General features: G+C 32.2%; 2 protein-coding genes across 3 annotated transcripts in view; one reads left to right on the plus strand and one right to left on the minus strand.

The window, feature by feature from the left end:
• The first annotated feature begins 140 nt into the window (after positions 1-140).
• Positions 141-4,781, plus strand: Sec63 (translocation protein Sec63). The gene is made up of 16 exons (XM_065345529.1): positions 141-419; positions 623-725; positions 799-913; positions 986-1,091; positions 1,170-1,300; positions 1,387-1,479; positions 1,549-1,710; positions 1,785-2,013; positions 2,085-2,230; positions 2,308-2,455; positions 2,528-2,802; positions 2,899-3,060; positions 3,129-3,305; positions 3,379-3,528; positions 3,608-3,811; positions 3,880-4,781. The coding sequence occupies exons 1-16, from the start codon at positions 296-298 to the stop codon at positions 4,015-4,017; spliced, it is 2,463 nt and encodes an 820-aa protein (XP_065201601.1). The 5' UTR covers positions 141-295; the 3' UTR covers positions 4,018-4,781.
• A 36-nt stretch (positions 4,782-4,817) lies between these two features.
• Positions 4,818-17,023, minus strand: part of LOC135832349 (arylsulfatase J-like) — a 32,023-nt gene continuing 19,817 nt past the window's right edge. Inside the window, exons 3-9 of one of the 2 annotated variants that reach the window (XR_010556301.1) lie at positions 12,251-12,477; positions 11,892-12,147; positions 8,305-8,462; positions 7,748-7,883; positions 7,499-7,663; positions 7,251-7,324; positions 6,971-7,111 (exon numbers count right to left, since the gene is read on the minus strand). Coding sequence is in view for 1 of the 2 variants with exons in the window: in XM_065345530.1 (XP_065201602.1) it covers positions 6,648-7,111; positions 7,499-7,663; positions 7,748-7,883; positions 8,305-8,462; positions 11,892-12,147; positions 12,251-12,477 (1,406 nt within the window). In the remaining variant the exon portion in view is untranslated. Of the gene's footprint in view, positions 7,112-7,250; positions 7,325-7,498; positions 7,664-7,747; positions 7,884-8,304; positions 8,463-11,891; positions 12,148-12,250; positions 12,478-17,023 lie in introns of both variants that reach the window. The other variant, XM_065345530.1, reaches the window with a different exon arrangement.

Genomic DNA, 17,023 nt, shown 5'->3' on the forward strand with positions numbered 1-17,023 from the left:
TTTTCAACTGTTTTGAGGTGAAAATAAATTCAAAACTTGGCGAAAAATTCCTTCATTTTTCATTAATAATGGTAACCCTGTTTCAAGTATTGATGAGTTGTAAAACCGTAATCAATTTGGTTGAATGGTTGATATCCCGTTCCCGTTTACCCGTTCGTTCTTCGTAGTGTTCGCTGTTCAGTATGAATTATTGTGAATAATAAGTATTGTAGTGGTAAAGAAATATCCCAATATTTTCATATTGTTTTTGATTTACTGGTGATGATTTATTATATGCCCGAGCACTATCTGAATCATGGCTGGGCAAAAATTTCAATATGATGAAAGTGGCGGCACATTCTATTACTTCATCTTATCATTCTTAGCTCTTCTGCTTATTCCAAGCACTTACTATTGGTGGCCACGCGGAGTAAAAATAGGTAATAATTACACCATATATTCAATCACAATGAAATAATGAGATTACTGTTATTGTACAATTGAAACACATCAAAAAGTTGTGTCCGTGAAACGCATCAAAATGCGCCTTATATTTCCTAAATCGTGTCACCTCATTTGAGAAGTGTGTCATGAAATTTGCCAAACATTTTGCATATTTTTTAATTTTTTTCGTATTTTGTAGACACAGAATCAGAAACATCTACTTGCCAATGTACCGGTTGCAAGAAGAAGAAACTTATCATCCAGAAAAATGAACCATGGAAAATATTCAAAAATTACTTCGTGTAAGTTCCCACTATTGTCTGACTAGCTATCAGTCAATATAATTCTAACGCTGTATTCGTTTCTGTGTTACAGAAAATTCTTGATCTTTGGCGGTTGGGCAATTCTATTATTCTTAGCGTACAAAGTATCGAAATTTGATTATGAATACTCAAATTTTGATCCGTATGAGATCCTTGGAGTCCCAATTGTAATAATATTAGATTACAGCGTTCAATATCACTTGAAAATAGTATTAAAATGTGATTTTATAATGTTGTAGAGTTCATCCGAAGCAACTATTAAAAAAGCTTATCGTAGACTTTCATTGATTCTGCATCCGGATAAAGAAACCGGAAACGAAAAAGCTTTTATGAAATTAACGAAAGGTTTGTTGTGAAGTCTCAGTCGAATTATTTTTATCGTTACTTATTACTTGATTTTGTTCGTGTTTATGTAATTAATAGCCTATCAGGCGTTGACTGATGACGAATCTCGTAAGAATTGGGAAAAGTATGGGAATCCTGATGGACCCGGAGCTATGAGTTTTGGTATAGCCTTACCATCGTGGATTGTAGAAAAAGAAAATTCTGTTTTGGTTGGTATCGTGAAAACATTTAATTTATTCGTGTCATTTCTTTAATGGCTTACAATTCGGTGATTTTTTTTTTTTTGTTAAATTAGGTGCTTGGATTATACGCTTTAGTGTTCATGGTTGCGTTACCCGTAGCTGTTGGAATGTGGTGGTATAAATCCATCAGATATTCTGGTGACAAAGTAAATATTACCCTAATGAGTTTATTTTATGTTATGTACAATAATTGATTAAAACCTATTCTTGTTCAGGTTTTACTGGATACTACACGACTTTATTATTTTTTCTTCCATAAAACACCATCGATGCCCTTGAAAAGGGTAATCATGATCCTAGGAGCTTCCTTAGAATTTGAAAAGAAACATAATAGCGACATTGTAGAGAGAGAATCAGATGAATTCGAAATGCCCAAAGTAATCTAATGTTTTTCTCAATGATGTGCTCATTTTTTCTCTCGTTATTTACTTTAAAATATTTATTGTTTTAGTTGATAAGTCAGCTACATAACTTAGGAGAAAAAAATCGTGAGCGTCCGTTGTATTATAAATATTCCTTGAAAGCTAGAGCATTAATTCACGCGCATTTATCAAGAATTCCATTAAATCCTGAAACCCTGGATTTAGATAGAATGGTAGTTATCAAAAAATGTCCGCATTTGATACAAGAAATGATCAACTGCATAGCTCAGTTGATATTATTGGCGTACGCGCAACGAGGTAATTATTCATCCAAAATTTGCTCAAAATGTATTTGAGTTGAATTTAATTCATGATTTATTTTCACGTAGTTCCAAGACTGCTGAATATAGAAACATTGGAAAACTGTATGAAATTGTGTCCAATGGTCGTTCAAGCTTTATGGGAGTGCAAAAGCCCGCTATTACAATTACCTTATATTCAAGAAGAACATCTTAGACATTTTGTGATTAAAAAAGTAAGCTTTGTATATGTTTGTTTACGCACATTATTGTTATAATGACCTATGACTTGACTTGATTTGCTCGATTTTAGCGTCATATTAGAAATATCCAGCAGTTTGCTCAATTAAAACATGAAGATAAAAGATCCATACTGAAATTTTTAAAAGATGAGCAATTTGATAATGTCATGAAAGTTATAAGCAGGATGCCTCATATCGATTTTCAAGTGCGCTGCGAAGGTAATTTGCATAGTTATGAAACATCGACTGTTGATTTGCAGAATGTGTAATCTAGTACGCTTTAATTTACAGTAATCGACGATGAAGCTTCCACTGTCTTTACCGCTGGAGCTATAGTCACTGTCACTGTGGTTCTTAAGCGTAGAAATTTAAGCGATGTTTTTGGCGATGAAACATACAAAGATAAAAACATTATAGAGAATAACGAAAAAGAACAGCAACAGCTGCAGCAACAACAACAACAACAACAACAACAGCAGCAGCAACAACAACAACAACCGCAGCAAGAGAGCAACGAAGTGAATTCTGAGAAACCAGAAAGCGAGCAACAACAGCAAGCTAATAAGGTGGTGTATTATTAGTGATAAAGCACGTCGATAGAAACACCAGACCTGCAAACATATTCGTTTATTGAATCATTACCTACTCTTAATAATTTTCAGGCCAATCCGAGGCCAGTTTGGCAAAAACGCCAATATAAAACGAAAAAAGGTAAGAAACAACAACCTACGCAGAAGAAACAGCAAACAAAATCGAAAGCCGCCAACAAAAAGCTCAATTGGGAAAGGAAACAGAAGGAAAAACAAGAACAAGAAAAAGAAAACGTAAATTCCAACCCAAAATAATGTACTAACGTTTTTTTTCCCGAAAAATTAATCGATCATTTTTGTAGGAAAATTCCAAACCGGATAAAGAAGAAGATGAAAAAGACGAAGGGGATGAAAAAAGTAAAGAAGATAGAAAGAATTCTGATCAAGAAGAAAATTCTAGCTCTGAGAACGAATCTTCTTCTAGCGATGAAGAAGAAAGTGGAAAATCCGACAACGAAAGCGCCGAAGAACAAAAAAAAGTAATTTTACCATAGATAGTAGCCAATTGTTAAAAATAAACTCGAATGACTAAATTTAAATTAATGTTTGTAGCTCACCAACAATAAACGTTCCCAAGAAAATACTAAAGAAGATGACGACGATAATTGGGAAAAATTCCAAAGTGGCATTAATAAAAAAGATCGTGTTTTGGAAGGTCGTAGTAAACAATCGCATTCCGTTCATTGTCCTTACTTTCCTGAGGTATGTCGATGATTTCCCCCGTTTTAAAATCTTTATACATCATGTATAATTTTTTTATTAATGTTTCAATTTTTCTCAGGATAAACAAGAATACTGGTGGGTTTATGTCAGTGATAGGAAAAGTAGAACTCTTCTAACGCCACCTTACCACGTCACCGAACTCGTTGATTATGATGAAATTCAGTTGAAATTTACTGCCCCTCGGTGGCCCGGAGTGTATACTTTCGCTGTGTGTCTGCGTTCAGATTCATATCTAGGTTTCGATCAAATGCACGACATCAAGGTACTTGAATTACCGCTTGTATGTTGAAAATTTATTTTTAGATTCAACTCATCATGTTTTTTTTACAGCTTGATGTGAAAGAAGCGCCCGAAATTCCTACGGAACATCCGCAATGGGATATATCAGACGAAGACGATGAAAGTAAAGCTGAAGACAATGACGAAGAAATTTCAGAATTTACCACCGACGAAGATGTTGAAGATTGAAAATGTTTTTGTATGTATTACTAATGGAGAAATGGAACTCGAGTTGAATATTTACTCAGATTTTTAAACATGATTTCAAATAACATTCTAATTGGCAGCTTCCTTCTCTTTCTACAAAAATTCTTGATAAATGTAATTTTTTACGAAACATTAATTAAAATCATGTATACTTAGACCTACATGGTAATTGCTATTAATATGTAATGTTTAATATTATACCTATCGAAATGTTTGCTGCTGAATACAAATGTGATATTGTGTACTCTACAGTCGTATGGTACTGAAATGCTTGGCGTGTATTTATTATTTTTATATTTATATTGTATTCATTTGGCCAAACGTGTTATTATCGAACGAGTTGTAAAAATAGTACGTACGAATGGAGAGTTTACTCAAACTTATGGAGGAAAAAATGTGAACAACTCCCTGCTCAGAAGGTACATACAATTTTTGTTATTCTCGTATTTTTTTTTTCTTTGTCATCCCTACATTTTGAAATTTTAAAATTCTGATGTGATATAAGACTGTTACTGTTATATAGATTACCATTTTTTTACGATTTAAAATTGAAGTATTTAAAAAAAAAAAGAATTTTATAAGTACCTAACGCGTAGACGAAACTAAGTTCGGTATTATTTATGTTGTCAAATTATTTTAAAAAAGTATTCGTACATTGTCTTGAACAGTTGAATGTTTGTAGGTTATTTGTACAGTATTTATGTATGGTTGAAAATATACCGTTGTTGAGGGATTCCATTATTTTATACAGGTTTTCTTGATTAATGAAGTAACTACTCGAATGAGTTTAAAAACTGTATGTAATTGCCTTAGTCTTATCTGTATACGAAGGAATCGATCTTACTAAATTATACATTTGGAACATTACAGTAAAAAATATTTAAATGCAACATAAATATGTACAATGTACATTCCCTGAAATCGCAAAACAAATCTATAGATATATTCTACTCGTGTAAAATTAGTACAATTGAAAAAACATTCGTTCGCGGTACCGCGATTAGTTACCAATACCAAGAACCGTCGACTTTATTTGAAGCCAAAAAGTTTTAAAATGCACTTTATACCGCGACTTCTCATCCAAAAATTTCCGTATTGAGTTAGAATTGCAAAAATTCCCAGAAAATGCAGGTCATGATAAACACGTGTACCTACTACCTAGCTCTCTACGTAGGTACCTATTATTTCAGAAATGTAATAAATAAATTATTGTTGAAATATTTTAACGATGGAAACCGCGACCGAAATCTCGACGACAATTAAAATTATTTTTCTGGTGATGTTTTGCATAATGTCAAAGTTTAAGGAGTTATTAAAGATTTAGAAAAAAATAGTAGGTATCTGTAGGCGAAAAATTGATCATCCTGGAGTAGTTGGTTTGCAGTCTCTTCAAATCCTGTACTCAAAGAAGTGCATTCTCATAGTCAAAAACTCAAAATTAGTTTCAAACGAGTTTTCTTCTGTCATTTTAACATCGTCGTAAAAATAACTGCGTATTAATTTATAATAAATATAGGCGATGGTTCCATATTATAATTTTCCTTGTAATAATTCTACATGCAACCTAAACTGCACAATGAGAATTGGTTTGTAGACCGTGAGAGATTTGATGGGGCGAAATTATGCCGCGGGAGACTGAAATTATTATTTTTATAGCTCAAAAAACATTTTTAGTCTTGTACCTAGTATTCGCATATTTTCAATTTAGGCAATAATGTCCATAAACTGTTTTGTAAAGTCAAGACAAAAAACCGAAGATGTTTTGATATTTTCAGTCTTTTATTTATCAACTCCAAACGTTTGTCAATTTTGAACTAAATATTTTTAGACACTTTCAAACTTTTGCAAATGGGTTTATAACTTAATGGGACGGTTATCTAGGTACGGACTAAAATCTACTTACGGACGTATTCAATTCATCACGTTGAGGCGTTGATTAATATTAAAATATAATGAAAGACAACGTATCACGAAACCTCTTTCAAGGTCTAGAAACTAGTCCTATGAAGTTGGAAAATTTCATACTTTAGGTAGGTATGTAAATTTCCGCACTCTCATAATTTTTCAACAACTCAAGATGTTTTGTTTTTGTTGTTTAAATCTCACATTATTGTGCTTCGAGGAAATTGTAGTGGTGTGGGTTTCAGGTAGTTTTTTCCTCCGGAGGAAAAAAACCTCCTGAAAAAAACAACCGGAGAACTACCGGAGATTTTGAAAAACTACCGGAGGAACTATCGGTTATAACCGGTAGTTTTTCACAGCTTTTAAAACGCATAAAGTGAATGTTGAATTATATATTTTTGGAACAGAATAATTAACGATGTTATTTAATCGTGTAAAATAACGCAAAAGTAGCCTAAAATGTCTAAAAAAGTTAGCCAAATTAATCTTGGCTCATTTTTTTCGAGAATTTAGGCACTTTTACGTTCATTTTTGGTAAAATTTGATGAAAATAGTACAACCGGTAGGTAGTTTTTTCCTCCGGTAGTTTCGGTACTACCTAACAAATTAAAGCGGTAGGAGGTTTTCGGTAGTTTTTGGGAAAACTACCGGTTATTCTCCGGTAGTTTTTCCTCCGCCCACACCACTAGGAAATTGTTTGCTTCATATTTTCATAGCCCAACGATGGAATACAGTTCTTCAGCAATATCACCCCAATTGGTCCAAGTATTATTGTACAAAGCTGGATTAGATAAGTTATTTCCGATGTTTACATCAATCTTCACCACAGTTTTTCTGAACTCATTAATCTTGTCTTCCAACTTGTATTGTACGGCTTTCATTCGTTCGCTACTGTCGTATAAATTATAGTATTCGCACGGGTCCTCCTCAATGTTAAACAAACAAGGCCGTTTTCTCGGTAAACAGGGTTCGAGATGCTCGACATCTTTGCGAATATTACACGAGATTTTTGTCAAATTTCTCAACGTCAAAATGTCGGCAAAAGTCAGAGGACGAGTTACATTCATTAATGCCTGATTGGCTGCGCTATGCAATATCTTAATCGTATCATATTCGGGAACTGCATCTTGGGGAATACCAGACCACATGTCTAGGTATCCTAGTAAAGAAGTACCTGGAAATTTAATACCATTAGATTGAATTAATGAAGTAGGTAGGATTATTAATTTACGCGCGCATGTGGAAATTGTAACATGAATCGGAATCGGAACTAGTTTTTGCAAATGGGTACAGTATACTCTCACAAAACTCACATATGGGAGTGTCAGATCACGGATCGAGGTTACTTTGGTCAATTGGTTTCCTCGTCATATTCATTGACATATACCTAATACAAGTAAAACTTCCGTATAAGCAATTATTTGATGTATGTACCTAGACCTACTATCTCAGCACCTAATGGTTCTTCTGTTTAGTTTTTGTATTATGAAAAAAAATTGTTGCACTTCGGAGAACATCGTGCTTCTGTGTAATGATAACTTGTTGGCTAAAAGTGACTTACCGTTTACAAGTTTGAAAGGACCTTCGCGTAGGGCTGCATAACCATTGCCATTTTTTTCATCTATATTGTGAAGTATGGTGTAATTTACATATTCTTTTTTGGCACCTGTTAATACGTCCCATAAGTTGTTACCGTCGATGTCATTCAAGTCGTTCTTATCACCACCTTAGAATGCGTAAATTTGTTAATTAAACGTGCGAATTATTAATTCAAGTTTGACGTATGATTAAATTCAGTTTGTCAATTTACCCGCTGCTGAGTACAATGTAGGTAACCAGTCGGAAATGTGCATGAGTTGAGAGCTAACTTTTCTCGTCTTTGGTAATAATTTACTCCATATTAATGCTACTGTTTTAACACCTCCTTCCCACGGAGTAGATTTCTCCTAAAAAAAGAAATAAATTTTCCATTTGTAAATCTACTTTGTTACATTACTTACCTATATAAACCAGCAAATCAAGGCCGGACTGAGTTGGACAGAAGGGTAGCTTATTTCAAATATGTATACCTATACCTACATGCTGGTTTTAAGGTTGAAAATAGTATGAGTCTATTTTTTATAGGTACTCATGTTCTAAAGCGATGAACCGACGAGCTTTCTTTCTAAAGAAAATTTCAACCAGTTACCTACTCAATGAGTTCAAAACAAGAAAAATTTACAAATTGTTTTTGAACGAATAGGGCCTAAGTACATACTATGTACATGTAGGTAAGTATAAGAAATGTAGTTAGTGTACTTATCTTCAAGGTCTACACTTGAGCTGAAGAACTAGTATAAAGAACTTGAAATTCATAAATATGCTTACTCCTTTCAAAGGCCAATTAGATCCTTGATTTTTCATCAACCCTACAGTTGGAGCACCGTTATCAGAAACGAACACTATAATCGAGTTTTCCAACATGGAATTTTCTTTCAAAGCAGCGACCACTTTACCAACCGATTCATCTAATTTGGAAACCATGGCTGAAATAAATATAATAGAAAACTCGATTAGTTACCTATAAGATTAAGCCTACCTATCTTTTGTAATAAGAGTTTTTATTTGTGCAGTTGAAAAATAATTTGTAAGCAGCTATTTGGAGTTGGTTGGATGGGCGATGATAAAGTTTTGAATAATGTTTGGATTCAATAATCCAAAAGAGGTTGCGTATAACCCTAAAAAAGTAATTCAACAACCTTATCGTAAACAAACAAAAAAATGTACAGGGGTCGGCGTAAGTTAGTATTCGCATTCGAAAACTGATGAGTTTTCTTTAACACCCTGTTGTGTGTAATTAGTAGATAGAGGGTCATGTAAGTAGTGCGTTGTGTTCATAGAAGTCCCACCAACACCTTGGTAGTAATAGTTTCGTTCCCCACTATGTCACTACAGAAAAAAAAATCACTTTTTGTTTTACAAAATTTTTGTTTGTGCAAATCGGAATACTAACTTACGCCGACCCCTGTATATCTATGAATATTGAATAAGACTATACATAGACAACATAACTTCTACTACTTTCCTAACCCAAATATACGTTTCCCTTTCTGATTCCCTTTCGTCCATAATATCAAGTATCAACTCTCACTTCACTGATCTTCAATTTTTAAAATTTTTTAAAATGCAAAACTAATGTCTCACTTTCCCCTCACCGCACCTTTAAATCAACTCCTGATTCTGCAATACTTAGTCGTGAAAGAATGGGAGAAATAAAAATGATCATTATTTTAAAATATTTTTAATTGATTATTTTAGGGTAGGTTCCCACCTAAGTATTGATTATAGGTTCTAATTAATGAGAGTATCGCCCGCGATTATTTAGTGTGAAGTTTTAGATCAAGGTAATCGATGAATCACGCTGAATTTTATTGAACACTTTCCTGGGTATAAATACGACAAATATGCGTGGATATCATTACGAGTTGTTTTTGTTTTCTTTTTCTTTTTTTCATTTGAAAAGGAGTTTATAAGGAGCCCTTGATTCCGGGTTCATGATGGCCCTCAGCATCAGCCTGAGCTGGAACTTTCACCAGTACCTATTTTTGCACTCTTTTCTGCAAAATTCTAGGCAGGTAGGGGTACCTAACTATTCATTCGTCAACGAACTCGTACATTCCAAAATGTAAAATTTCGCCATTCCTTGAAGGATAGAACAGTTAGATGAACAGTTAGATTACCAAGTGGACTGCTGAAGTGTTTTGAGAAATCAAGTTTGTTTTGATTAACCTACCTATACCTACCTAATCACCTTTTCAATGACATTTTGATTTTACACTTTCAAAATTCTTGCCCGCATTCTGAAAAAGTTCTTTTCAAGAAAAAAATCGATGATCTCTCTGCACACAGCTGCCCCCGCTCTCTCCTCAAACAATTAAATAATCCCTTTCAAAAAAAAACCTCATCTGATCTCTTTAATACAAAAATATAGTTGCACTTCCCACGAGCTGTGCACAGGAAGGACCAAAATTACTTGAAAGATCCAGAGAGCTTTTTTTTTGAGTAGGACGTTAATTTGGAAGAGTTAATCTATTGCGTGAATTGAAAATTTTTAATTTTTTCTAACAAATGAGAGAGTAATTTTTTTAATCATTATTTTCTCGTAATATCCAACAACTTTGTTGGGGGAGGGGGCATAATATTTTCAAAAAACAAAAAATTAATTTAAAAAAAACATGTAAAAATACTAAACAAATTTTTATGCCAACTGTAAAAAAAAAGAGGAAATGTGACCCGTTCTGAAAATAGGGGCCACAAGTTGGATTTTTCATTTTCAATTTTTTGGCCATTTTGAAAACTAGACATCATACCGAGTCGAATGAGACCAATCCCAGCCTCATAGCTCATTTTTCCCATCTTTTTTCAATTCTTGAAGTTGAAGGATTGAAAAACAAGATTTTGAGAAAGACGCATTTAAAGAAAAAAATTTATGAAAACTGATAATGTCATGTTTTCCGAGAAAAGGTACATAATGTTTCAAAAAATGGATTCTGGTACTTGAAAGTGCGTAGAATAACATGGAATAAGTTAAATTTACGATAAGAACACGTTTACATTATAAAAACATAAAAAAATAAGATAAAAGAGAAAAAAAAATTTAAAAAATTTAAATTTTTTTTCGATTTTTACTTTCTTTTGCAAATATATCGAAAACTAAGCCTCCTAGAAAAAAACTAATGATATTACGTCGATTGGAAATTTAATTCTCTACAATTTTCCACGACATAATTTTTCCGTAAAATGCTTTTTTCCGCCTCCAGAGAGCTTTGAATGTTTTGAGCGCTCAAATTTTCGACTGACACCAACTTCAAAATGCGCTTTCAACACATTTTTCGGCCAAATTACGTGTTGTGGCTGTGTCACATGACGGTTCACATGCCCAACAACCGAAATCCGTGAAAAAACAATTTTTCAAAATTTTGACTTATTTTTACATTCTTGCCTCTACTGTAAAAAAACGTTTTCCGACTTTTGGTCCCTTTTGTCAGAACATAATTGTTGGTAGGATACCTTGTCTATAGTTTTGAAAATGTAAATTTTTGGAACACTGAAGGCCGATTTGAAAAATATGAGTTTATGTTGTGATAGAGACCATACAAGCAACATCTCTTGGTCTCTCTTCTTTGAATTTATATTTTCACCATTTTTATCGGAAGAAACATATGTAGGTAGCAGGTACCTATTTAAATCTTAACTGCCAAACGTTGTTTTTCCGGAGGGGGACTCTAATTACTGTTCAAGGATTTAGAAAAAAAAAATCTAAAAGTGTTTGATAGGAACGACAATGACTGTACGTGTTTTACCGTTACTAAATTTTTACCAATTTTCAAAATACTTTGAATGGAATTTTCAGGTGTTTTTTGTTCTCAACTCTGAAAGAGAATATGAAAAAACGAGCATCCCTCTTATAGGACAATATCACTGACACTCATTAAGCAGAAACGTGTAATTTTCTGACTTTTTAACGATGAGTAACGAAGAGATTACGCGGAAAAAGTTATAACCTCTCATTATACGTATTTAAGTCAATTGCACGCAATTTTTTATCTAGATTTCCCTCAGTCCGTGAAAAAAATACCTACATACGTAGGTAAGGTAGATAAGCGTAACCTATTAACCAGTTGATGAAACATCCCCAAAGATTATATGATAAAAGGAGACATCTCATGTACAAGCATCGCGATGGAATTTTTTTGCAAAAAAAAGTAATTTTTGCGGTTACACCACTTTAGAGGTACCTAGGTAATTAAACCCCGACTGAAATTATAAAATTGAGAAATTTATGGAAACCACGTGAAATACATCTCACACGTTGTCCACGCTTTGGAGAAAAATTTGGAACCGGTTTAATTTATGCGAATGAAAATTAAAAGCAGCAATTGGTGCAATTATAAACGGTGGGTGAAATTTCATACCGGCGTAACGTTGACGATCGTAGTTCTCGAGGTAAGAGAATTTATCAATTTCTTCTTCTGGTGCTTGTAAAGGATCTTCGTAAGTGCCAGCGTGTGGAGCCAGATGCGCCAAGTAGAGAAATAATGGCTCGGAAGCGTTATGACTTTCAATTATATCCACCGCTTCGTCGGTAAAAATATCGGTTGTGTACTTGCCATAGGCTGACCAATCAGTAGTCATGTTTCTTCTCATATCATAACCATCGTACGGAATAAACTGTGAAAATTTTGCAAACCATAGAGATCGTTAAACGCCATAACGAACTAGAACAATATTTTATAACTTGATAATAGGTATATAATAATGAACTTTTGGTTACCCAAGCTTGAACATTGTGTCTGTAATAATCATGATATCCGTTCCATAATCCGTAAAAAGAGTCAAAACCACGATACGGCGGAGTATACTCTTTTTTATAAAATCCCAAGTGCCATTTGCCGACAGCGTGAGTCTTGTACCCCAATGGTTTTAAATACTGTGGCAATATTTTTTCATCTAATGGTAGACCAGAGGCCTGCGTTTCTAGGACTACATTATGTTGCATTCCTAAAAAAGAAAAGAACGAGAAAAAAAAATGTGAAGAAAATTTGCTAAACATGGCGCGTCTATGTGCTGTGTACCTAAGCAGTACAAATATAGGTACTTTACGTAAATTCAATGATGCAGCAAAACATTTTTACGTCAATGTTTATTTATTCTATCAAATAAAGTATGTACTACATGGGTTACTGAATATTAATCATTGTTTTCGTAGGCTTATAGTGGATTTATATTTGTCCGGCGATGAATGTCAATTGGAAAGATTTCAAATGTAAAAAACACACTTGTTCGCTTGAGCACGCAGCTGTTATTCGAATTAGGAAAAAACCAATATTTTTATGACGCAATAGCGAGTATCTCAAGTCAAAATATTTCTGTTATAGATATTTAAGACGATGGGCGTTCAATCAATATAGATAATAAATTTTATGAGCGTCGAAAAATTGAACAATTTATTGTAAAAAAAAAAACTTGGGTGGGTGGGTAGGTAGGTAGGAGTAGATATAAAATGTATTTCCTGGCACTGGAGTAAGAATTCTTACAATACTTTTTAAATTCAAAAGTATGTGGAAACTTATGTGAAAAATTTCACATAAACCTTCACATAGTTTTTCATTCAATCAAATGCAAAAATATTTACAAAACTTAGATATTGAAATGAAATGCAAAATTTTTTGCAATACTTAAACATTTCAATGAAATGCAAAAATTTCATCAAAACTTGAACATTTCAATGAAATGCAAAAATTCTTTCAAAACTTAAACATTTCAAACAAATGCAAAAATTCATTCAAAACTTAAACATTTCAATGAAATGCAAAAATTCATTCAAAACTTAAACATTTCAAACAAATGCAAAAATTTCATCACAACATTACCATTATACCACTAGTTAAAGAAAACATTATCTCTAATAAAGCGGTAACACAAACACCAACACCTTTATCATAGAAACTGATTCTTTTAACTAATGAATTTTTTTCCACTGTGAACGAATTTTTTTGCATTTGAAGTACACCATCTTTTAGAAATTGATCCATTAGTTAAAGAAATCAATTTCAATAATAAAATGAATAACTATAATAAAATGGATAACCAAGCACCTTTAAGAACATGTGAGAAGTGTATGTGTAAAATTACATACAAGAACTATGCCAGACATTTAAAAACAAAGAAACACAATGAAGTCAAGATTAATGTGAAAGAATTAAAGACGGAATTGAAGTGGTATGGAATGAAAAATGTTGATAAAATGAAAAAATCAGATTTGTTAGTGAACAAAGATAAAATCAAGGCTATTAATATTGATAGAGAAAAATTGTTGAAATTATCAAAAAAGAAATTGATTGAGTTTATTCAGGATAACAATTTCAATATTAATAAACAGTTGAGAAAAGATCAAATAGTAGAAAGGTTACTCGATTTTCACTCAAATAAAACATTACCTCTGCCCAAATGGGAATTTGTGGATGAAAATTTTAAATCAAGACATGCTCAATTTGATATGAAAAATAACTGGGATATTAAAGATATGTCAAAGTTTTTACATTTTATGAAAAAACATGTTAGTTCTTTACTTCAAGAATGGATGAAAAAGCATAGTGGTATTAAAGTGAATTTTTGTGTTTCTGCAACTTATGTAGACACTCGAGATGAAACAAAAATTGCATACAAACATTTGCAAACTAAGAATGATAGAATTACTAATAGAAGTGAATTAACAAATGGAATTTCAACTTTAATGAAGAGTGTACTTGATAGACATGAAAATATCATTGATGAATTAACAGGTAGTCCATGGCGAATAATATCAATCAATAGTTTTAGAGTAAATATAAACAAATATGACCCGCTTAGAGCAAGTTCCTATATTGATCTTCCAAAAATTTTAAAAGATAAGAAAGCAATTATAAATGTTAAAAATACTGATAATAAATGCTTTTTATGGTCACTTTTAGCATGTTTATATCCTGCAAAAGATAATCCACAAGAAATAATAAAGTACAAAGCATATGAGAAAACTTTTGATAAAGCTTTGAAAGATATTGAATTTCCGATGAAAATTAAAGACATAGAGAAATTTGAAAATAAAGTGAATGAATTGAAATTGGTAGAAGGTGGATTATCTATTAATGTTTATCATCATGATGATCGTTATAAAATTTATCCCTTACATATTACTAAAGAAGAGAAAACAAAACATGTTGATTTATTGTATTTATGTGAAGAGAGTAATGATAGAAATACTCACTACTGTTGGATTAAGGATCTAACAAAATTGATTAAAAGTCAATTAACCAAAAACACTCAAAAAATACATTTTTTGTGCAAAAGGTGCATTTGTCATTTTTACAGTGAAGTTAAATATTTAGAACATAGAGAAAGCTGTAAAGTACATGATCCAGTTGCAGTAAAACTTCCTCTTAAAAGTGATAACATTTGTGAATTTACAAACTATAATCGATCAATGAAAATTCCTTTCACAATAATAGCTGATTTTGAGTGTATACTTAGAAAACTTGAAAAAACTAAAGTAGAGGAAGATGCTAAAACACAAAAAATTCAAGAGCACGTACCAATTAGTTGTGTTTATTACATTTTATATGAGAATGGAGAAATATCAGAGAACATGTTTGAATATTTTGGAAGTAATACCCCTCAAGTATTGTGTGAAAAATTATCAGAAGATGCAGTACGTATTGCTAATGAATACATATATAATTGTAAAAAAATGAAGAAACTGACCAATATACAAAAATGTGAATATAAAGAAGCAACAATATGTCATATTTGTGAAAGAAAATTGAGTGATTTCCCACCTATGATGGAAAAAAATATTAATAAATTGAGAAAAGAAATAGAAATTACTTCAAATATTTTAAAGTATCATGATGATCAAACACTGACTGATAGACTAGAGAAATTAGAATTAGATTTGAAAGAGAAATTAGATGATGAAGAAAAAAATAAAAAGAAAGTTCAGGATCATGACCATATAACAGGTGAATATAGAGGTGCAGCTCATAGTCTTTGCAACTTGAATTACAATGTACCTAGTTTCATACCCGTCTTGTTTCACAACTTTTCTGGTTATGATTCCCACTTATTAGTCAAAGAATTTGCTGGAACTACAGATAATTTAAAACTAATTCCAAATAATGAGGAATCTTACATCAGCTTCTCAAAAGTTGTAAAGTTTCAACACTATTCAGGAAAAGAGGGTAAAATAGAACTTAGATTTTTAGATTCATACAAATTTCTATCTGAACCACTTTCTAAATTGGCTAAAAACTTGGAAATGTGTCATTTCAAAAATTTAAAGAAATGGTTTGATAATACAGTACCACCTGGAAATGATTCATTGTTCAATTTGTTGACTGAAAAATTGGCTTACCCTTACGATTATATGGACTCATTAGAAAAATATGATGAGGAAGAGTTACCATCTAGGGGAAATTTCTACAACTCCTTGAATGATGAACATGTAGATGAACAGGAATTTTTACGTGCTCAAAAAATTTGGGAACATTTCAACATTAAAAATCTAAAAGAGTTTACAATGTTGTACAATAAAATTGATGTACTCTTGCTAGCAGATGTGATTGAAAATTTCAGAAAAACTGCACTTGAAATTTACAAGTTAGATCCACTTTGGTATTATACTACCCCCGGATTTGCTTGGGATTGCATGTTGAAAACAACAAAACAAAAATTGGAATTGATAACTGATGTAGACATGTTGTACATGTTTGAAAATGCCAAGCGTGGTGGAATTTCCCAATGTTCAAATAGATATGAAAAAGCCAATCATAAGTACATGGGTGAAAAATTTGATAAAAATAAAGAATCAACATTCATTCAGTATTTGGATGCAAATAATTTATATGGATGGGCTATGAGTAAACATTTACCATATGGAGGGTTTTGGTGGGCAAATCCAAACGATTTTACTTACAGTAGAATTTTGAAAATGAGAGATAACCAAAGCAAAGGATATCTGTTTGAAGTTGATTTAAGCTATCCAGAAACATTACATGATTATCATTCTGATCTACCTTATTGTGCAGAAAATATTATTGATGAAAATAGACTTCCTAAATTATTCACAACATTATATGATAAGAAGAAATATGTTTTACATTATTTGAATCTTAGACAGGCTCTTGAAGCAGGTTTGAAATTGGAAAAAATTCACAGAGTTATTCAATTCAACCAATCAGATTGGATGAAAGTATATATTGATAAAAATACAAAGCATAGACAAAATGCAAAAAATGAATTTGAAAAAGACTTTTTTAAATTGATGAATAACTCGGTGTTTGGTAGAACAATGATGAATGTGCGAAATCATGTGGATATAAAATTGATTAGTGAAGGTAAAAAATATACAAAGTATGTTTCAAAACCAAATTTTGTAAAATCAACATTTTTTGCAGAAGATCTTGCAGCTGTTCACATGAAAAAAACTCACATCAATTTCAATCAACCAATTTATGTGGGTGTTTCTATTTTAGATATTTCAAAAACATTGATGTATGATTTCTATTATAGG

This window comes from Planococcus citri, chromosome 1 (genome assembly GCF_950023065.1).
Source record: "Planococcus citri chromosome 1, ihPlaCitr1.1, whole genome shotgun sequence".
NCBI lineage: Eukaryota > Metazoa > Arthropoda > Insecta > Hemiptera > Pseudococcidae > Planococcus > Planococcus citri.

Bases quoted from the DNA above. Each gene is read 5' to 3' on its own strand.
- Sec63 (XM_065345529.1), top strand. From the start codon at position 296: ATGGCTGGGCAAAAATTTCAATATGATGAAAGTGGCGGCACATTCTAT. The intron at 1,092-1,169 runs GTTTGTTGTGAA...TGTAATTAATAG, and splicing joins TTTTATGAAATTAACGAAAG to CCTATCAGGCGTTGACTGAT. The intron at 3,529-3,607 runs GTATGTCGATGA...AATTTTTCTCAG, and splicing joins ATTGTCCTTACTTTCCTGAG to GATAAACAAGAATACTGGTG.